A 20,869-nucleotide genomic window follows, 5' to 3' on the forward strand; every position below is an offset into this window, starting at 1 on the left:
TGCAGGGCAACAGTATACTATATTGACATTCCTTTAAAACACTTTCATTTTTTGGTGTTGCTGTTCCTTAAAATGATTGACAAAAAACATAAATGACGTATCTGTGCAATGAATGCTTTATTTATTTATCCAGTGTTCTTGTTCCAGCATTCCTTGCCCTCCTGGATTTCCTGATAACGGCCTTGGCTTGACCTTGTTTTCGATTTTTGACTGTTCCTGTTATTATCTTCTGTTGCCATTAAACCTGCAATATCACTATGTCATCTCCAGTTGTGTATGGGTATCCCCCTGGGCTTCCACCATGCCCACTTCCTAGTGTGTGGTTAACTCCAGTTACAGTCCTGGTTCCTATGCTATATGTTCAGGTATTCTCCCTGTCTATAGTTGTCTCCTCCTGGAGGATGAGCAGGCATCTCCGAAGCAGGATCTGGAAACTCAGGAGCCAGTCCTAGGAAAGGGAAAGCAGCAGGACCTGCATGTATCAGGATCTGGAGACTCAGCAGGTAGTTCTGGAGCAGGATCTGGAGCCAGTCCTACAGAAGGATCTGGAGGCTGAGCAGGTATCTCTGGAGAAGGATTTGAAAGCTTAGGAGCCAGTCCTAGAAACGGAAAGCAGCAGAACCGGCATGTATCAAGATCTGCAGGCTGAGCAGGTCGTTCTGGAGCAGGATCTGGAGACTCAGGAGCCAATTCTAGAGAAGGCTGAGCAGCATATCCAGGATCTTCAGAGTCGTACACCAGTATGTCCTGTAGGTTCCTGAGTTGTCAGTGGAAAAATAAAGAAGCGAAAAGTAAAATCTTTGAGATTTATACTTCCATCCTGTACCTCTACCTCTGTATATTTAGCTACAAACACTCCAAGTCATGCATTTTTGCTGGTGTTGGCATAACCCAATATTCCCATTCTTCTGCTTATCCTCAATAAGCTCCTCTATTTTTTTATAGTGATAGACAACTTTTTGATTGGGAAATTTGAGGTAGTTGACAGGAATAGCTCCACACAGACCCCAACTTAAACAACCCTTTTTACTACCAATCACCCTCTGCTACCTTCATGGTATCCTTCATGGAACTTATACTGCCAAACACTGCCTTCCAGTCTCCACATTGTCATCTATACGTCATACAAATCTCATTCCTATTTCCTATAATCCATTGTGCATTAATTAACCTATACTGTGTACTCACAATTCAGGTGGTGGGCTTGGGGCGGGGGCCTGTTCAACTACTTTCCGATCCTCTTCAATACAAAAGTTTGTACAGAGGAAGAAGCATCCTCCAATCAATGCCAGAATTGCCAATATTATCAAGGCATATTGCAAGCAGCGCATTGGGCTGGTTTCTGGTTGCCACATCTGGATCGCATCAGAAATCTGATAAAAGACATAGAAGTTAATTGTTGCATGTTTATAAAGTGGTAACATATTACACAGGACTGCACAGCAGAGAGACACCATGATAACAAACCATTTACAGTGGCTCAGATATAAAGCTAAAAGGTTGGGTTTGCTAGAGTTTAAAATCTTAAGGGGAATCAAATGCACTTACCTTCTGAATGATAAATGGGGCAAATACCCCTCCTGCTAACTGCGCTATAATAGACTGCAAGGCTATTGCTGTGCCACGGGAATTTGGCATTACTACCGACTGGCAAGAGAGAAAAGAAGGGTTTATCAGGGAAGAGGTCACTGCCATTATTATTATTTGATATCATATCTTGCGCTTATTGGTGTCCAACATGGGGTTATGTTATCAATAAAAAGCATATAAACCCGATGATTAGGACCCAAACACTAGTTCATATGATTCTGTCTGTGGGTATGAAAGGAAAAAGTTCTTCAAGAGATATATTTACCAGTATCATGTCAGTAGCTACAGCCTGGTTTATATTCAGTAGAACGCCACCTACAAAGACGAACCCCTGTAGGAGAGAGTATAGGGTGGTGAGATAAAAAAATAAAATGAACCCACATCTAAATGGAATAATCATTTAATACAATTATTGGCGCCAATGTTGATGTTATCTCTAAGGTTGGTTCTTAAATCACTTTTGTTAACTTATCCTTGAGCATTAGTAATATTTTAAACCATTCATGTAGAACTGGGGCCATAAAAATAATCTATTTCTAATCTAGGTTAATTAGCTTCATGCTATCACCTTCTCTCAATCTCAACATCCCTCGATGTTGGGAGTAAAAACATTATTGTGTCTTAAATCCAATGGATATAACTCACATAGGCAAGGGTAAAGCTGCTTTGTACAGTGAAAAAGAAGATGCAAATGAAACATCCAGAGGCCATAAGTCCTAAACCGGATACCAGTCGATCAGCGGATGGATACATCTTGAACCACCGAGTGATGATCACCATTCCTATTTGTATCCCCACGATCCAGCCGTGTATTTAATCAAACCATAGAACATACTAGAAGGAGACAAAGAGACAAGAATGTTTATTATATTGTTCAAACTGTATAATGTACCTCTAATAATAACTTCTCAGATCCTGAACTGAAACAATTTAATATACATCCTAAACAATACAGTGCACTTGCTAAAGGCTATCTGCTAAACCATAGCAAGGCTTGTTCATAATGGGACTGGTAAACACACATTTAGGGGCAGATTTATCAAGGGTCGAAGTGAAATTTGACTAGGGAATAGTTAAAAATTCGAATTTGATTATAGAAATGTATCATGTACTGGCCCTTTAATACTTTGAATTCGACTATTTGCCACCTTAAACCTGCTGAATTGCTGTTTTAACCTATGGGGAAGGTCCTGGGATAAATTTGGAGTTGTTTGCAGCCTTCCTGAAAATGGAGTTGCTTTTGGAGAAAAAACGTGAATCGAATTAGATTCGATTCCAAACGATTCGATTTGAATTCAATTTGAGTTTGCGGGTCGAATTTTGAGTTCTTGTGCGTTTATGGGAGTTTAATAAAACTCCCATGAACTCTAAATTCGACCCTCGATAAACCTGCCCCTAAATATGCACAAGTTCTGGAGACTCACAAGTCGCTGTAGTAACAATCTGGCAACAGACAGGGAAACGAACTGCTTGTCACGGCCCTGGTTCGGTTCAGGAAATCAGGAACAACGGCAAACATGGCTTCATTAATGAAATTCACGGACCATGAAGCCAAGGTGAGGAAAAACAAAGCTCCGTCTGAAAGTGGAGGAGAGGGATTAGTAATATATATACATCTTCTGCAATTTTCCATTTGATTGTTATTTATCATAAATAATACTCACGTTTAGATAGCATCCTCAGATTTTTGAAGAAGGAGGAGGTCAACTTCCAAATATATTGGAACCTGAGGATCTGCATCTGAGGGTCATCACTGTGGTCCTCGGTATAGCATCTAGGTGGTTCCTTCTTCACACAGATTAGCAGCACTAGGCACGCTAATCCAGCGACTGCAACTAGCTGTGTCCAAAGAAAACAGCAGTTAAGTACCCAGCCATGTATCTCTTTTCATGTACAGTATCCAATCAACTAAACTGATAATAAAAGGCTAATATCTCACAACAACCACTGTTTTATTTGTCTCTTCATGTTTAGCCAATATTCAATTGTATCTTCCCGTCACCCCAATATAATTAATGGTACCCGGTTGAATTTTCCTTACCTGCAGTGCAAAACGCCAGTTTGAGCCTAAGTAGCTTGGCACAATTGCTCCCACAACGATCCCTAAGGCACTGTAACAGAACCAAGGAGATTCAGGGTTAATATAACAGAATCCACACACAAACCAACAGGAATGTAGCAGGAATCCAGGTACAATTGCAGCTTACCCCATTATATAGCTGAAATTGTTAAACTTGAATAAAGTCCCTCGTCGCTTTTCAGGTGGGAACAGGTCATCAATCAGGGTCAGGGAAATGCCTGCAAAAAAACTTTCTATTGCGGCCACAGCACACCGTATAAAAGGGATGGTCCAACCCCACTAAAGGATAAGAGGGTACAAAGGGTACAAGTTAGGATTCATGAAGAATTAATACTACTGAGTACAGGTTATACGCTGAGTGAAATCTCATTGACCATCCGATACATCGACTCTTACCTCCTGGGGAATTACGGAACAGCTCGCGACAAACAGAGGTCCAATACGTTACTCCCAGACACATGAGGGTCCACTGGCTGATCTGATCTGATAGATGTCCAAAGAATGGATTGACCAAGGCAAAAACAATAGCAAAACCTGAAGGAAGAGGGAGAATATTGTGAGCTTCAGACATGGACCAAGCCCACAACTGGCTAAAAGAGACAGATAGAAAGAGGGAATGATAAGTATATCCATAAGAGAGAAAGTCCAAGGAATGTGACCTTACCTGTTTCTACTCTCGCAACTTTGTCAATGGAGAGTTCATATTCTGCTTCAATCAACGGCATAACACCTGTAAGAGGAACAAAGTACCATATGGACACGTTAGTACAGGTAGTGAAGTGGTTCTTGTTACCTTCAGAAAATGTAATTTCTTCCTTCCAGCCCCTGTCTTACCTTCAGCTAGATATGTGTCCACGTAATGGACGAATTTGATCAGGAGAAGTATGGCCAAGCAGAGGGAATGTTTTCAAACGATGTGGTTTTCATACCAAAATTCTTCATCAGACGGAGATTCCAAGATGAATTGGTGTCATACAATTCAAGTGTATGCGTAAAGCAGCTAAAGAGTCTGCCCAAGAAACGACGGCTACCTATTTCCAGGTTTGCAAGGGTGCGCCATTTAAAAGGTAGGAATAGAAAAGCCGGGTTCAAAATTTTTCGTTTGAGTGCTAGAAAAGGGCCAGGCTTAAGCAAGGGAAAACTCCGTGACCGGATTCGAACGGGGTTGCTGCGGCCAACAAACGCAGAGTAACTAACCACTACACGAGCACTGCATGCTCGGGCCTGGACCGCTTTCGCCCTCTACTCCTTGTTCGCAAGTGGCGGTCTGCTCTGTACACGATTGCTTGTGTTTATTTCCTCAGCACATGGAGTAGTGGCATTCATTTTCGGTTTCGACCCATTTACCGAACTCAGCATTCTGAGGTGACGCCACGGCAACCTCTCTTGAAAAGTTTTGGCCCTTGTCCGACTTTCCTGTTGCAAAGAGTAGGAACCACTGACTCACCTATCCTTTGGCTTTTCCCATTGAAATTTCTTCTTCTTTTCAAAATGCAGTTTAAAACGTAAGGAGCGAACCCAAACCTTCCGATCCACGTGTGTGAGAGAGTGCGATCAGATCTAACCCACACACTCACTTCATTTGCCCGGGTTTTAGTTTTTCCATCGTCAATCTGGCTTAGAATGCTTTTTATTTGTAAATACATTTCTGCGAGAAAGAGGCACTTACGGGAAAGGAAAGAAATAAGAAAAGGTTGCGACGAATTCAGGTTTCTGCCCGGTTCGAACCGGGGACCTTTCGCCCGTGTTTAGGCGAACGTGATAACCACTACATACAAAACCACTTGAGGAGCTGCTCCAGGAGCCTCCGATCTAGTCACTGGGAAAGCCGTCCCGCCGGTGACAGCTCTGAGGCCGTCAAGCAGCGGCCACATAATGAAACACTAGGAGACGCTGAAAAAGGGCCATGGAAAAGCAGGAAAGGGTGCGTGTCACAAAGGCCAAGAGAACAGAGGGACTGGAGGAGGAGAGGGTGGGACTGGAGGAGGAGAGGGTGGTCCACCGAGTCAAAAGAGCTGAGAGGTGTAGAAGTGTAAGTAGCGAGAAGTGGTTTTCTGGCTTCAGCCTGAGCGCTGAAAAGTCATTTTGAGCTAAAGGGAAGCAGAGGGGAGGGCTTTGCAGCGCAATGTCATATTAAATGGTGTTACCTAAGCTCCTTTGCTGATTTTGGTTTCTTTGCGGCGAGATCTGCAAATGGAAGCCACTTTGGTTTGTGCGCTTAACACAGAATAGCGGAACTCACTGGGATCAAACATCCCATTTAACACAGAAAATTGTGTCCCGGCATCCTATGTGAACAACGGTAGTCTTGTATTGTTCGGGGAAAGGTTAAATGCACGACATGGCTTTAGATAAGACCGTTTCTTCAGTTTAGCTCGAGTCATGGCACGTTCACCATACGAATACAATCGCCTTCTTCTCTACAGCACTGGAGACCTTGCACCACCTGTACTTTGGGAAAGACTTTCTCAAGCCCCGCATTAAAGCCACCAGCCAGAAAAGGGCATTTTCCCTGACCGGGAATCGAACCCGGGCCGCGGCGGTGAGAGCGCCGAATCCTAGCCACTAGACCACCAGGGAGGCCGATGGCGGCTTCCTTGATGCAACTGAGGTCAATCAACTCCTACACACAATTTGTTTACGATGACATTTCTTTTAGAGACATAATAACGTAGGCTATTGTGATACTAAATTCTATAGATAGTATAAATATGGGTAAATATCATTTATGTGAGAGTAGGGAGGGGCGTGTGTGGATGGATGCAGGGTTTTGATTTGGAGGGGTTGAACTTGATGGACTTTGTCTCTTTTCAAGCCGATTTAACTATGTAACTATTTTGTAACCCTCCTCTTCTAAAGAGTTTCTTCTGCATTGTGCTCGTGCCACCTTCTGCATAAAGTAGCTGAGGCTTTGCCGAGCTTTCTCCACTTTTGGCGTGGTCAATGTTTTTCGTTTGTAATAATGTCTGGATGCCATTAGTATTCTTGGGACGGGTGAATGTTTTGCCCTCGTTCCCAAACATTGGGCTTTCCATAGTCTGTACAAAATGTAAATTCTAAAGGAAAGCGCGCCGCATCTTTCCCATTTCCGCTTTGGGTTGATGAATGACAAACAAGCAGCTTGCGGCATAAGCAGAGTTTTGTTTCTGCCCGGTTTCGAACCGGGGACCTTTCGCGTGTGAGGCGAACGTGATAACCGCTACACTACAGAAACTACCGCGCTGTTCCAGACACCAGACTTTGTGACCTTTTTGCGCAACAGTTTCCACAAATGTTGCCGATTATGATCGTGTTTGTTTTCTGAAATTGTTTTTAATGTTCTGTGTAACACCGGTCCACAGCTACAAACAAGGACGTCTGACTTATAAAGGCCCCACAAGTTTTATGAAGGCATTTAAAACAGGTCATCGTACAAATGGATGGAACCCATGACGAGTCCAACAAGCTATTTCCCAAGATCCCTTAGGTTGAGAGTAGAATGCAACTCCTCCCTTAATTTCGTCCAGTGATGAATTTGGGGACGTGAAGTCTCTCTCCTCACCATATTGTGGGGCGGAACGCAGAGTCTCTGGGCTTCACAGCAACTTCCGAGAGATCTGTTTTGCAACCGCAGCTTAACAGGGGCCAGTGGCGCAATGGATAACGCGTCTGACTACGGATCAGAAGATTGTAGGTTCGACTCCTGCCTGGCTCGACGTGCCTCTAAATTCCTTTTCAATCGACTTTAAAAGGGACATTGACATTTGATCCCCATTTATAATTGATGGTCGAATTTCGGTGCACCAGCACCATGTGAAACCGATGGACGCATCCTGCTGCCTTCTGTGGGGATGCAAGGAATGTCCCCATGGCTCGTTCCTATGGGTTTTGCATTTCTATATTTTTTATTTATTTCTTTATTTATTTTTGAAAGTTTACGTTGGTGAAGCCTTTGCAAGAAAACAAAGCCACGCCAGGGCAAAAATGTCCTTGGCTTCATCAGTCATCATGTAGGATGTACGAATGCATGACGACTTTTTGGCGGTAAAACCATAATAATATCTTTGCGTTTCAAGTGTTGCCAGTCTGCATTGGGTTAAATAAAGAGGATACAACTTTGCCCACCAAAACCCACGCAACTGATTTGCTATGAATGCAAACAGCACTAAAAGAAACGTGGCCGCGGGTCTGCTCTGTGCCCCAGTGGCCTAATGGATAAGGCACTGGCCTCCTAAGCCAGGGATAGTGGGTTAAAGTCCCATCTGGGGTGCTCGCGGTGCCACTTGCTCGAAAGAGACTTTGAAGCAGCTGGGACAAATAATGCTGCTGAGTCTCGGGTCCATGCTGGAGAATTGCAAGAAAGGCTTTTAGTTAGCTCGATGTTATGTCAGCAGGTCCGGAAGAAAACCCGTTCCCTGATTAGAAATCATATAGAGGTAAGATGAGGTGAGTTAGGAACGCCAAGAACACAAGCCGACTTCTGGAAGTAGCTTCCAGCATTAAGAGTAGACGGGTCAACAGTGGACCGTTACCGCTTGTTACTCGTTGAAGCGCCTCAAGTACATCTGTTGGACAGATATTAGAACTGCATTGGAGGATGGGTTTTAGCAGACCGCTTTTTGGCTCAGGAATGCCCTTCTCTCCCTAAAATTGTTTTCTCCCAGGCAAGGACATAAAAGAATTGATTAACAGCCATTTATAGGGAAGGAGAGGAAGGGGCTAGGCATGTGAATACTTGGGGTAACGTTTGCTAGCATAAATGTAAAGCTTGCAAATTTCTTCAACAAAGGAGCAGAGGGAAATGTTTTCAAACCGATGTGGTTTTCATACCAAAATCCTTCATCAGACGGAGATTCCAAATGAATTGGTGTCATACAATTCAAGTGTAATGCGTAAAGCCAGCTAAAGAGTCTGCCCACAGGAAACGACGGCTACCTATTCAGTTTGCAAGGGTGCGCCATTTAAAAGTGAGGAAGAAAAGCCGTTTTCAAATTTTCGTTTGAGTGCTAGAAAAGGGCCAGGCTTAAGCAAGGGTGAAAAGCTGCCGTGACCCGGATCGAACCGGGGTTGCTGCGGCCACAACGCAGAGTACTAACCACTACACGATCACTGCATGCTGCGGGCCAGGACCGCGTTCGCCCTCTACTCCTTGTTCGCAAGTGGCGGCTGCTCTGTACACGTTGCTTGTGTTTATTTCCTCAGCACAATGGTAGTTGGCATTCATTTTCGGTTTCGACCCATTTTACCGACTCAGCATTCCAGGTGACCCACGGCAAGCCTCTCTTGAAAAAGTTTTGGCCCTTGTCCGACTTTCTGTGCAAAGAAGGAACACTGACTCACCTAATCCCTTTGGCTTTCCCATTGACAATTTCTTCTTCTTTTCAAAATGCAGTTTAAACGTAAGGAGGCGAACCTCAAACCTTCCGATCCACAGTTAAAATTCATGATAACCCACACACTCACTTCATTTGCCCGGGTTTTAGTTTTTTTCCAATCGTTCAACTGGCTTAGAATGCTTTTTATTTGTAAATACATTTCTGCGAGAGAGGGCACTACGGGAAAGGAAGAAATAAAAGGTGCGACGCATCAGTGTTTCTGCCCGGTTTCGAACCGGGGACCTTTCGCGTGTTAGGCGAACGTGATAACCACTACACTACAGAAACCACTTGAGGAGCTGCTCCAGGAGCCTCCGATCTGAGTCACTGGGAAAGCCGTCCCGCCGGTGACAGCTCTGAGGCCGTCAAGCAGCGGCCCACACTAATGAACACTAGGAGACGCTGAAAAAGGCCATGGAAAAGCAGGAAAGGGCGGTGTCACAAAGGCCAAGAGAACAGAGGGACTGGAGGAGGAGAGGGTGGGACTGGAGGAGGAGAGGGTGGTCCACCGAGTCAAAAGAGCTGAGAGGTGTAGAAGTGTAAGTAGCGAGAAGTGGTTTTCTGGCTTCAGCTGAGCGCTGAAAAGTCATTTTGAGCTAAAGGGAAGCAGAGGGGAGGGCTTTGCAGCGCAATGTCATATTTAAATGGTGTTACCTAAGCTCCTTTGCTGATTTTGGTTTCTTTGCGGCGAGATCTGCAAATGAAGCCACTTTGGTTTGTGCGCTTAACACAGAATAGCGGAACTCACTGGGATCAAACATCCCATTTAACACAGAAAATTGTGTCCCGGCATCCTATGTGAACAACGGTAGTCTTGTATTGTTCGGGGAAAGGTTAAATGCACGACATGGCTTTAGATAAGACCGTTTCTTCAGTTTAGCTCGAGTCATGGCACGTTCACCATACGAATACAATCGCCTTCTTCTCTACAGCACTGGAGACCTTGCACCACCTGTACTTTGGGAAAGACTTTCTCAAGCCCCCGCATTAAAGCCACCAGCCAGAAAAGGGCATTTTCCCTGACCGGGAATCGAACCCGGGCCGCGGCGGTGAGAGCGCCGAATCCTAGCCACTAGACCACCAGGGAGGCCGATGGCGGCTTCCTTGATGCAACTGAGGTCAATCAACTCCTACACACAATTGTTTACGATGACATTTCTTTTAGAGACATAATAACGTAGGCTATTGTGATACTAAATTCTATAGCTAGTATAAATATGGGTAAATATCATTTATGTGAGAGTAGGGAGGGGCGTGTGTGGATGGATGCAGGGTTTTGATTTGGAGGGGTTGAACTTGATGGACTTTGTCTCTTTTCAAGCCGATTTAACTATGTAACTATTTTGTAACCCTCCTCTTCTAAAGAGTTTCTTCTGCATTGTGCTCGTGCCACCTTCTGCATAAAGTAGCTGAGGCTTTGCCGAGCTTTCTCCACTTTTGGCGTGGTCAATGTTTTTCGTTTGTAATAATGTCTGGATGCCATTAGTATTCTTGGGACGGGTGAATGTTTTGCCCTCGTTCCCAAACATTGGGCTTTCCATAGTCTGTACAAAATGTAAATTCTAAAGGAAAGCGCGCCGCATCTTTCCCATTTCCGCTTTGGGTTGATGAATGACAAACAAGCAGCTTGCGGCATAAGCAGAGTTTTGTTTCTGCCCGGTTTCGAACCGGGGACCTTTCGCGTGTGAGGCGAACGTGATAACCGCTACACTACAGAAACTACCGCGCTGTTCCAGACACCAGACTTTGTGACCTTTTTGCGCAACAGTTTCCACAAATGTTGCCGATTATGATCGTGTTTGTTTTCTGAAATTGTTTTTAATGTTCTGTGTAACACCGGTCCACAGCTACAAACAAGGACGTCTGACTTATAAAGGCCCCACAAGTTTTATGAAGGCATTTAAAACAGGTCATCGTACAAATGGATGGAACCCATGACGAGTCCAACAAGCTATTTCCCAAGATCCCTTAGGTTGAGAGTAGAATGCAACTCCTCCCTTAATTTCGTCCAGTGATGAATTTGGGGACGTGAAGTCTCTCTCCTCACCATATTGTGGGGCGGAACGCAGAGTCTCTGGGCTTCACAGCAACTTCCGAGAGATCTGTTTTGCAACCGCAGCTTAACAGGGGGCCAGTGGCGCAATGGATAACGCGTCTGACTACGGATCAGAAGATTGTAGGTTCGACTCCTGCCTGGCTCGACGTGCCTCTAAATTCCTTTTCAATCGACTTTAAAAGGGACATTGACATTTGATCCCCATTTATAATTGATGGTCGAATTTCGGTGCACCAGCACCATGTGAAACCGATGGACGCATCCTGCTGCCTTCTGTGGGGATGCAAGGAATGTCCCCATGGCTCGTTCCTATGGGTTTTGCATTTCTATATTTTTTATTTATTTCTTTATTTATTTTTGAAAGTTTACGTTGGTGAAGCCTTTGCAAGAAAACAAAGCCACGCCAGGGCAAAAATGTCCTTGGCTTCATCAGTCATCATGTAGGATGTACGAATGCATGACGACTTTTTGGCGGTAAAACCATAATAATATCTTTGCGTTTCAAGTGTTGCCAGTCTGCATTGGGTTAAATAAAGAGGATACAACTTTGCCCACCAAAACCCACGCAACTGATTTGCTATGAATGCAAACAGCACTAAAAGAAACGTGGCCGCGGGTCTGCTCTGTGCCCCAGTGGCCTAATGGATAAGGCACTGGCCTCCTAAGCCAGGGATAGTGGGTTAAAGTCCCATCTGGGGTGCTCGCGGTGCCACTTGCTCGAAAGAGACTTTGAAGCAGCTGGGACAAATAATGCTGCTGAGTCTCGGGTCCATGCTGGAGAATTGCAAGAAAGGCTTTTAGTTAGCTCGATGTTATGTCAGCAGGTCCGGAAGAAAACCCGTTCCCTGATTAGAAATCATATAGAGGTAAGATGAGGTGAGTTAGGAACGCCAAGAACACAAGCCGACTTCTGGAAGTAGCTTCCAGCATTAAGAGTAGACGGGTCAACAGTGGACCGTTACCGCTTGTTACTCGTTGAAGCGCCTCAAGTACATCTGTTGGACAGATATTAGAACTGCATTGGAGGATGGGTTTTAGCAGACCGCTTTTTGGCTCAGGAATGCCCTTCTCTCCCTAAAATTGTTTTCTCCCAGGCAAGGACATAAAAGAATTGATTAACAGCCATTTATAGGGAAGGAGAGGAAGGGGCTAGGCATGTGAATACTTGGGGTAACGTTTGCTAGCATAAATGTAAAGCTTGCAAATTTCTTCAACAAAGGAGCAGAGGGAAATGTTTTCAAACCGATGTGGTTTTCATACCAAAATCCTTCATCAGACGGAGATTCCAAATGAATTGGTGTCATACAATTCAAGTGTAATGCGTAAAGCCAGCTAAAGAGTCTGCCCACAGGAAACGACGGCTACCTATTCAGTTTGCAAGGGTGCGCCATTTAAAAGTGAGGAAGAAAAGCCGTTTTCAAATTTTCGTTTGAGTGCTAGAAAAGGGCCAGGCTTAAGCAAGGGTGAAAAGCTGCCGTGACCCGGATACGAACCGGGGTTGCTGCGGCCACAACGCAGAGTACTAACCACTACACGATCACTGCATGCTGCGGGCCAGGACCGCGTTCGCCCTTTACTCCTTGTTCGCAAGTGGCGGCTGCTCTGTACACGTTGCTTGTGTTTATTTCCTCAGCACAATGGTAGTTGGAATTCATTTTCGGTTTCGACCCATTTTACCGACTCAGCATTCCAGGTGACCCACGGCAAGCCTCTCTTGAAAAAGTTTTGGCCCTTGTCCGACTTTCTGTGCAAAGAAGGAACACTGACTCACCTAATCCCTTTGGCTTTCCCATTAACAATTTCTTCTTCTTTTCAAAATGCAGTTTAAACGTAAGGAGGCGAACCTCAAACCTTCCGATCCACAGTTAAAATTCATGATAACCCACACACTCACTTCATTTGCCCGGGTTTTAGTTTTTTTCCAATCGTTCAACTGGCTTAGAATGCTTTTTATTTGTAAATACATTTCTGCGAGAGAGGGCACTACGGGAAAGGAAGAAATAAAAGGTGCGACGCATCAGTGTTTCTGCCCGGTTTCGAACCGGGGACCTTTCGCGTGTTAGGCGAACGTGATAACCACTACACTACAGAAACCACTTGAGGAGCTGCTCCAGGAGCCTCCGATCTGAGTCACTGGGAAAGCCGTCCCGCCGGTGACAGCTCTGAGGCCGTCAAGCAGCGGCCCACACTAATGAACACTAGGAGACGCTGAAAAAGGCCATGGAAAAGCAGGAAAGGGTGGTGTCACAAAGGCCAAGAGAACAGAGGGACTGGAGGAGGAGAGGGTGGGACTGGAGGAGGAGAGGGTGGTCCACCGAGTCAAAAGAGCTGAGAGGTGTAGAAGTGTAAGTAGCGAGAAGTGGTTTTCTGGCTTCAGCTGAGCGCTGAAAAGTCATTTTGAGCTAAAGGGAAGCAGAGGGGAGGGCTTTGCAGCGCAATGTCATATTTAAATGGTGTTACCTAAGCTCCTTTGCTGATTTTGGTTTCTTTGCGGCGAGATCTGCAAATGAAGCCACTTTGGTTTGTGCGCTTAACACAGAATAGCGGAACTCACTGGGATCAAACATCCCATTTAACACAGAAAATTGTGTCCCGGCATCCTATGTGAACAACGGTAGTCTTGTATTGTTCGGGGAAAGGTTAAATGCACGACATGGCTTTAGATAAGACCGTTTCTTCAGTTTAGCTCGAGTCATGGCACGTTCACCATACGAATACAATCGCCTTCTTCTCTACAGCACTGGAGACCTTGCACCACCTGTACTTTGGGAAAGACTTTCTCAAGCCCCCGCATTAAAGCCACCAGCCAGAAAAGGGCATTTTCCCTGACCGGGAATCGAACCCGGGCCGCGGCGGTGAGAGCGCCGAATCCTAGCCACTAGACCACCAGGGAGGCCGATGGCGGCTTCCTTGATGCAACTGAGGTCAATCAACTCCTACACACAATTGTTTACGATGACATTTCTTTTAGAGACATAATAACGTAGGCTATTGTGATACTAAATTCTATAGATAGTATAAATATGGGTAAATATCATTTATGTGAGAGTAGGGAGGGGCGTGTGTGGATGGATGCAGGGTTTTGATTTGGAGGGGTTGAACTTGATGGACTTTGTCTCTTTTCAAGCCGATTTAACTATGTAACTATTTTGTAACCCTCCTCTTCTAAAGAGTTTCTTCTGCATTGTGCTCGTGCCACCTTCTGCATAAAGTAGCTGAGGCTTTGCCGAGCTTTCTCCACTTTTGGCGTGGTCAATGTTTTTCGTTTGTAATAATGTCTGGATGCCATTAGTATTCTTGGGACGGGTGAATGTTTTGCCCTCGTTCCCAAACATTGGGCTTTCCATAGTCTGTACAAAATGTAAATTCTAAAGGAAAGCGCGCCGCATCTTTCCCATTTCCGCTTTGGGTTGATGAATGACAAACAAGCAGCTTGCGGCATAAGCAGAGTTTTGTTTCTGCCCGGTTTCGAACCGGGGACCTTTCGCGTGTGAGGCGAACGTGATAACCGCTACACTACAGAAACTACCGCGCTGTTCCAGACACCAGACTTTGTGACCTTTTTGCGCAACAGTTTCCACAAATGTTGCCGATTATGATCGTGTTTGTTTTCTGAAATTGTTTTTAATGTTCTGTGTAACACCGGTCCACAGCTACAAACAAGGACGTCTGACTTATAAAGGCCCCACAAGTTTTATGAAGGCATTTAAAACAGGTCATCGTACAAATGGATGGAACCCATGACGAGTCCAACAAGCTATTTCCCAAGATCCCTTAGGTTGAGAGTAGAATGCAACTCCTCCCTTAATTTCGTCCAGTGATGAATTTGGGGACGTGAAGTCTCTCTCCTCACCATATTGTGGGGCGGAACGCAGAGTCTCTGGGCTTCACAGCAACTTCCGAGAGATCTGTTTTGCAACCGCAGCTTAACAGGGGGCCAGTGGCGCAATGGATAACGCGTCTGACTACGGATCAGAAGATTGTAGGTTCGACTCCTGCCTGGCTCGACGTGCCTCTAAATTCCTTTTCAATCGACTTTAAAAGGGACATTGACATTTGATCCCCATTTATAATTGATGGTCGAATTTCGGTGCACCAGCACCATGTGAAACCGATGGACGCATCCTGCTGCCTTCTGTGGGGATGCAAGGAATGTCCCCATGGCTCGTTCCTATGGGTTTTGCATTTCTATATTTTTTATTTATTTCTTTATTTATTTTTGAAAGTTTACGTTGGTGAAGCCTTTGCAAGAAAACAAAGCCACGCCAGGGCAAAAATGTCCTTGGCTTCATCAGTCATCATGTAGGATGTACGAATGCATGACGACTTTTTGGCGGTAAAACCATAATAATATCTTTGCGTTTCAAGTGTTGCCAGTCTGCATTGGGTTAAATAAAGAGGATACAACTTTGCCCACCAAAACCCACGCAACTGATTTGCTATGAATGCAAACAGCACTAAAAGAAACGTGGCCGCGGGTCTGCTCTGTGCCCCAGTGGCCTAATGGATAAGGCACTGGCCTCCTAAGCCAGGGATAGTGGGTTAAAGTCCCATCTGGGGTGCTCGCGGTGCCACTTGCTCGAAAGAGACTTTGAAGCAGCTGGGACAAATAATGCTGCTGAGTCTCGGGTCCATGCTGGAGAATTGCAAGAAAGGCTTTTAGTTAGCTCGATGTTATGTCAGCAGGTCCGGAAGAAAACCCGTTCCCTGATTAGAAATCATATAGAGGTAAGATGAGGTGAGTTAGGAACGCCAAGAACACAAGCCGACTTCTGGAAGTAGCTTCCAGCATTAAGAGTAGACGGGTCAACAGTGGACCGTTACCGCTTGTTACTCGTTGAAGCGCCTCAAGTACATCTGTTGGACAGATATTAGAACTGCATTGGAGGATGGGTTTTAGCAGACCGCTTTTTGGCTCAGGAATGCCCTTCTCTCCCTAAAATTGTTTTCTCCCAGGCAAGGACATAAAAGAATTGATTAACAGCCATTTATAGGGAAGGAGAGGAAGGGGCTAGGCATGTGAATACTTGGGGTAACGTTTGCTAGCATAAATGTAAAGCTTGCAAATTTCTTCAACAAAGGAGCAGAGGGAAATGTTTTCAAACCGATGTGGTTTTCATACCAAAATCCTTCATCAGACGGAGATTCCAAATGAATTGGTGTCATACAATTCAAGTGTAATGCGTAAAGCCAGCTAAAGAGTCTGCCCACAGGAAACGACGGCTACCTATTCAGTTTGCAAGGGTGCGCCATTTAAAAGTGAGGAAGAAAAGCCGTTTTCAAATTTTCGTTTGAGTGCTAGAAAAGGGCCAGGCTTAAGCAAGGGTGAAAAGCTGCCGTGACCCGGATTCGAACCGGGGTTGCTGCGGCCACAACGCAGAGTACTAACCACTACACGATCACTGCATGCTGCGGGCCAGGACCGCGTTCGCCCTCTACTCCTTGTTCGCAAGTGGCGGCTGCTCTGTACACGTTGCTTGTGTTTATTTCCTCAGCACAATGGTAGTTGGCATTCATTTTCGGTTTCGACCCATTTTACCGACTCAGCATTCCAGGTGACCCACGGCAAGCCTCTCTTGAAAAAGTTTTGGCCCTTGTCCGACTTTCTGTGCAAAGAAGGAACACTGACTCACCTAATCCCTTTGGCTTTCCCATTGACAATTTCTTCTTCTTTTCAAAATGCAGTTTAAACGTAAGGAGGCGAACCTCAAACCTTCCGATCCACAGTTAAAATTCATGATAACCCACACACTCACTTCATTTGCCCGGGTTTTAGTTTTTTTCCAATCGTTCAACTGGCTTAGAATGCTTTTTATTTGTAAATACATTTCTGCGAGAGAGGGCACTACGGGAAAGGAAGAAATAAAAGGTGCGACGCATCAGTGTTTCTGCCCGGTTTCGAACCGGGGACCTTTCGCGTGTTAGGCGAACGTGATAACCACTACACTACAGAAACCACTTGAGGAGCTGCTCCAGGAGCCTCCGATCTGAGTCACTGGGAAAGCCGTCCCGCCGGTGACAGCTCTGAGGCCGTCAAGCAGCGGCCCACACTAATGAACACTAGGAGACGCTGAAAAAGGCCATGGAAAAGCAGGAAAGGGCGGTGTCACAAAGGCCAAGAGAACAGAGGGACTGGAGGAGGAGAGGGTGGGACTGGAGGAGGAGAGGGTGGTCCACCGAGTCAAAAGAGCTGAGAGGTGTAGAAGTGTAAGTAGCGAGAAGTGGTTTTCTGGCTTCAGCTGAGCGCTGAAAAGTCATTTTGAGCTAAAGGGAAGCAGAGGGGAGGGCTTTGCAGCGCAATGTCATATTTAAATGGTGTTACCTAAGCTCCTTTGCTGATTTTGGTTTCTTTGCGGCGAGATCTGCAAATGAAGCCACTTTGGTTTGTGCGCTTAACACAGAATAGCGGAACTCACTGGGATCAAACATCCCATTTAACACAGAAAATTGTGTCCCGGCATCCTATGTGAACAACGGTAGTCTTGTATTGTTCGGGGAAAGGTTAAATGCACGACATGGCTTTAGATAAGACCGTTTCTTCAGTTTAGCTCGAGTCATGGCACGTTCACCATACGAATACAATCGCCTTCTTCTCTACAGCACTGGAGACCTTGCACCACCTGTACTTTGGGAAAGACTTTCTCAAGCCCCCGCATTAAAGCCACCAGCCAGAAAAGGGCATTTTCCCTGACCGGGAATCGAACCCGGGCCGCGGCGGTGAGAGCGCCGAATCCTAGCCACTAGACCACCAGGGAGGCCGATGGCGGCTTCCTTGATGCAACTGAGGTCAATCAACTCCTACACACAATTGTTTACGATGACATTTCTTTTAGAGACATAATAACGTAGGCTATTGTGATACTAAATTCTATAGATAGTATAAATATGGGTAAATATCATTTATGTGAGAGTAGGGAGGGGCGTGTGTGGATGGATGCAGGGTTTTGATTTGGAGGGGTTGAACTTGATGGACTTTGTCTCTTTTCAAGCCGATTTAACTATGTAACTATTTTGTAACCCTCCTCTTCTAAAGAGTTTCTTCTGCATTGTGCTCGTGCCACCTTCTGCATAAAGTAGCTGAGGCTTTGCCGAGCTTTCTCCACTTTTGGCGTGGTCAATGTTTTTCGTTTGTAATAATGTCTGGATGCCATTAGTATTCTTGGGACGGGTGAATGTTTTGCCCTCGTTCCCAAACATTGGGCTTTCCATAGTCTGTACAAAATGTAAATTCTAAAGGAAAGCGCGCCGCATCTTTCCCATTTCCGCTTTGGGTTGATGAATGACAAACAAGCAGCTTGCGGCATAAGCAGAGTTTTGTTTCTGCCCGGTTTCGAACCGGGGACCTTTCGCGTGTGAGGCGAACGTGATAACCGCTACACTACAGAAACTACCGCGCTGTTCCAGACACCAGACTTTGTGACCTTTTTGCGCAACAGTTTCCACAAATGTTGCCGATTATGATCGTGTTTGTTTTCTGAAATTGTTTTTAATGTTCTGTGTAACACCGGTCCACAGCTACAAACAAGGACGTCTGACTTATAAAGGCCCCACAAGTTTTATGAAGGCATTTAAAACAGGTCATCGTACAAATGGATGGAACCCATGACGAGTCCAACAAGCTATTTCCCAAGATCCCTTAGGTTGAGAGTAGAATGCAACTCCTCCCTTAATTTCGTCCAGTGATGAATTTGGGGACGTGAAGTCTCTCTCCTCACCATATTGTGGGGCGGAACGCAGAGTCTCTGGGCTTCACAGCAACTTCCGAGAGATCTGTTTTGCAACCGCAGCTTAACAGGGGGCCAGTGGCGCAATGGATAACGCGTCTGACTACGGATCAGAAGATTGTAGGTTCGACTCCTGCCTGGCTCGACGTGCCTCTAAATTCCTTTTCAATCGACTTTAAAAGGGACATTGACATTTGATCCCCATTTATAATTGATGGTCGAATTTCGGTGCACCAGCACCATGTGAAACCGATGGACGCATCCTGCTGCCTTCTGTGGGGATGCAAGGAATGTCCCCATGGCTCGTTCCTATGGGTTTTGCATTTCTATATTTTTATTTATTTCTTTATTTATTTTTTGAAAGTTTACGTTGGTGAAGCCTTTGCAAGAAAACAAAGCCACGCCAGGGCAAAAATGTCCTTGGCTTCATCAGTCATCATGTAGGATGTACGAATGCATGACGACTTTTGGCGGTAAAACCATAATAATATCTTTGCGTTTCAAGTGTTGCCAGTCTGCATTGGGTTAAATAAAGAGGATACAACTTTGCCCACCAAAACCCACGCAACTGATTTGCTATGGATGCAAAACAGCACTAAAAGAAACTCAGTGTAAGGTAACTGTGTATCTCGGCTTTAGGAAGGAATTACACCGGTGACTCCCATACTGCTGTTATCTTTGTATACAGTGTTCAGGAGGGCATTTTTCAAGTATAATCAGTAAGAATCTTTAAAATAAAATAGTACACATATATTTATTACACTTTTGTTCATTGTGATATAATTTTTACAGAATAACTAACCAACTGTTTCCAACACAAATATTTTCTTGAGACATTTTGAATTTTGTTTTCATTTTATTATTTGTGGTTGTTATTTAGCTTTTTATTCAGCACCTTTCACTTTCATCTGGTATGGTGCCTATGGATTGGGGAAAGGCTGATGTTATTCCAATATTTAAAAAGGGATTACGATCTCAGCCTGGCAATTATAGGCCAGTAGCTTGACATCTGTGGTGGGCAAATTATTTGTAGGTTTGTTAAGGATCACATTCAAAATTTTGTCCTAATGAATGGCATTATGAGCAACAATCAGCATGGCTTTATGAAGGATAGGTCATGTCAGACGAATTTGATTGCTTTTTATGATGAGGTAAGTAAGGTTCTGGACATTGGCGTGCAGTAGATTGATCTATTTGGATTTTGCCAAAGCGTTTATACTGTGCCCCACAAATGACTGCTTTCTAAACTAAGGTCTGTTGGGCTAATGAAGTTGTTTGCACATGGATAGGAAACTGGCACAGGATTGGCACAGAGGGTGGTTGTTAATGGCTACATTCTCTACTTGGAGTTAGGTTCTTAGTGGGGTCCCCCAGGGCTCAGTATTGGGTCCACTTTTATTTAACTTGTTCATTAATGACTTAGGGGAGGGTGTTGTAAGTAATCTATCAGTGTTTGCAGATGACACAAAAACTATCAGCCCAATTAATTCCATCCAGGATGTGGCACTTGCAACAGGATCTTGACTAACTGGCAATTTGGGCAGCTAAGTGGCAAATGAGATTCAATGTTGATAAATGTAAAGTCATGCACCTGGGATGTAACAATATCCAAGCCACTTATACCCTTAATGGCGACTGCACTAGGCAAATCCATTATGGAAAGGACCTTGGCAGTCCTTGTAGATGATAAACTTGTCTAGCAAGTAATGCCAGTCTGCAGCATCAAGGGCAAATATGGTCTTGAGCTGTATTAAAAGGGGCATAGAGTCAAGGGAGGAGGGGGTCATTCTTCCACTGTATAGAGCACTTGTAAGGCCCCCATCTAGAATATGCCGTATAGTTTTTGCTCTCCATCAGCCTCCAAACATGAACATTATGTGTCATTTAGAGAGGGTACAGAGAAGGCCAACTAAGCTGGCTAAAAGGTATGGAAAATCTTTAGCTATGAGGAAAGATTGGCCAAATTGGGATGTTCACGCTGGAGAAGAGGCGCTTAAGGGGATATATGGATCAAACTACTGTATAATTTTCACTATAAGGGATCATATAATAATCTCTCTTAATG

General features: G+C 44.8%; 1 protein-coding gene, 1 long non-coding RNA gene and 18 other non-coding genes across 20 annotated transcripts; 7 read left to right on the top strand and 13 right to left on the bottom strand.

The window, feature by feature from the left end:
* Positions 1-435: 435 nt before the first annotated feature.
* On the bottom strand, positions 436-2,053 carry LOC121395506. Its single transcript, XM_041569084.1, has 4 exons — positions 1,856-2,053; positions 1,549-1,647; positions 1,189-1,373; positions 436-757 (listed from the first exon to the last, which is right to left on the bottom strand). The coding sequence occupies exons 1-4, from the start codon at positions 1,988-1,990 to the stop codon at positions 436-438; spliced, it is 741 nt and encodes a 246-aa protein (XP_041425018.1). The 5' UTR covers positions 1,991-2,053.
* A 2,051-nt stretch (positions 2,054-4,104) lies between these two features.
* LOC121395708 lies at positions 4,105-4,556 on the bottom strand. Its single transcript, XR_005962632.1, has 3 exons — positions 4,505-4,556; positions 4,335-4,400; positions 4,105-4,204 (listed from the first exon to the last, which is right to left on the bottom strand). It is a non-coding gene; the product is annotated as an uncharacterized LOC121395708 (long non-coding RNA).
* A 1,622-nt stretch (positions 4,557-6,178) lies between these two features.
* Positions 6,179-6,250, bottom strand: trnae-cuc. The gene has a single exon. It is a non-coding gene; the product is annotated as a tRNA-Glu (tRNA).
* Positions 6,251-6,811: 561 nt separating this feature from the next.
* On the bottom strand, positions 6,812-6,884 carry trnav-cac. The gene has a single exon. It is a non-coding gene; the product is annotated as a tRNA-Val (tRNA).
* A 407-nt stretch (positions 6,885-7,291) lies between these two features.
* Positions 7,292-7,364, top strand: trnar-acg. The gene has a single exon. It is a non-coding gene; the product is annotated as a tRNA-Arg (tRNA).
* A 482-nt stretch (positions 7,365-7,846) lies between these two features.
* On the top strand, positions 7,847-7,919 carry trnar-ccu. Its single transcript has one exon. It is a non-coding gene; the product is annotated as a tRNA-Arg (tRNA).
* Positions 7,920-9,239: 1,320 nt separating this feature from the next.
* trnav-aac lies at positions 9,240-9,312 on the bottom strand. Its single transcript has one exon. It is a non-coding gene; the product is annotated as a tRNA-Val (tRNA).
* A 727-nt stretch (positions 9,313-10,039) lies between these two features.
* On the bottom strand, positions 10,040-10,111 carry trnae-cuc. The gene has a single exon. It is a non-coding gene; the product is annotated as a tRNA-Glu (tRNA).
* A 560-nt stretch (positions 10,112-10,671) lies between these two features.
* trnav-cac lies at positions 10,672-10,744 on the bottom strand. The gene has a single exon. It is a non-coding gene; the product is annotated as a tRNA-Val (tRNA).
* A 408-nt stretch (positions 10,745-11,152) lies between these two features.
* Positions 11,153-11,225, top strand: trnar-acg. Its single transcript has one exon. It is a non-coding gene; the product is annotated as a tRNA-Arg (tRNA).
* Positions 11,226-11,707: 482 nt separating this feature from the next.
* On the top strand, positions 11,708-11,780 carry trnar-ccu. Its single transcript has one exon. It is a non-coding gene; the product is annotated as a tRNA-Arg (tRNA).
* A 1,321-nt stretch (positions 11,781-13,101) lies between these two features.
* On the bottom strand, positions 13,102-13,174 carry trnav-aac. The gene has a single exon. It is a non-coding gene; the product is annotated as a tRNA-Val (tRNA).
* A 727-nt stretch (positions 13,175-13,901) lies between these two features.
* trnae-cuc lies at positions 13,902-13,973 on the bottom strand. Its single transcript has one exon. It is a non-coding gene; the product is annotated as a tRNA-Glu (tRNA).
* A 560-nt stretch (positions 13,974-14,533) lies between these two features.
* On the bottom strand, positions 14,534-14,606 carry trnav-cac. The gene has a single exon. It is a non-coding gene; the product is annotated as a tRNA-Val (tRNA).
* A 408-nt stretch (positions 14,607-15,014) lies between these two features.
* trnar-acg lies at positions 15,015-15,087 on the top strand. The gene has a single exon. It is a non-coding gene; the product is annotated as a tRNA-Arg (tRNA).
* Positions 15,088-15,569: 482 nt separating this feature from the next.
* Positions 15,570-15,642, top strand: trnar-ccu. The gene has a single exon. It is a non-coding gene; the product is annotated as a tRNA-Arg (tRNA).
* Positions 15,643-16,963: 1,321 nt separating this feature from the next.
* Positions 16,964-17,036, bottom strand: trnav-aac. Its single transcript has one exon. It is a non-coding gene; the product is annotated as a tRNA-Val (tRNA).
* A 727-nt stretch (positions 17,037-17,763) lies between these two features.
* Positions 17,764-17,835, bottom strand: trnae-cuc. The gene has a single exon. It is a non-coding gene; the product is annotated as a tRNA-Glu (tRNA).
* Positions 17,836-18,395: 560 nt separating this feature from the next.
* trnav-cac lies at positions 18,396-18,468 on the bottom strand. The gene has a single exon. It is a non-coding gene; the product is annotated as a tRNA-Val (tRNA).
* Positions 18,469-18,876: 408 nt separating this feature from the next.
* On the top strand, positions 18,877-18,949 carry trnar-acg. Its single transcript has one exon. It is a non-coding gene; the product is annotated as a tRNA-Arg (tRNA).
* The last annotated feature ends 1,920 nt before the right edge of the window (positions 18,950-20,869 follow it).

Source organism: Xenopus laevis, chromosome 7L (assembly GCF_017654675.1).
Source record: "Xenopus laevis strain J_2021 chromosome 7L, Xenopus_laevis_v10.1, whole genome shotgun sequence".
Taxonomy (NCBI): domain Eukaryota; kingdom Metazoa; phylum Chordata; class Amphibia; order Anura; family Pipidae; genus Xenopus; species Xenopus laevis.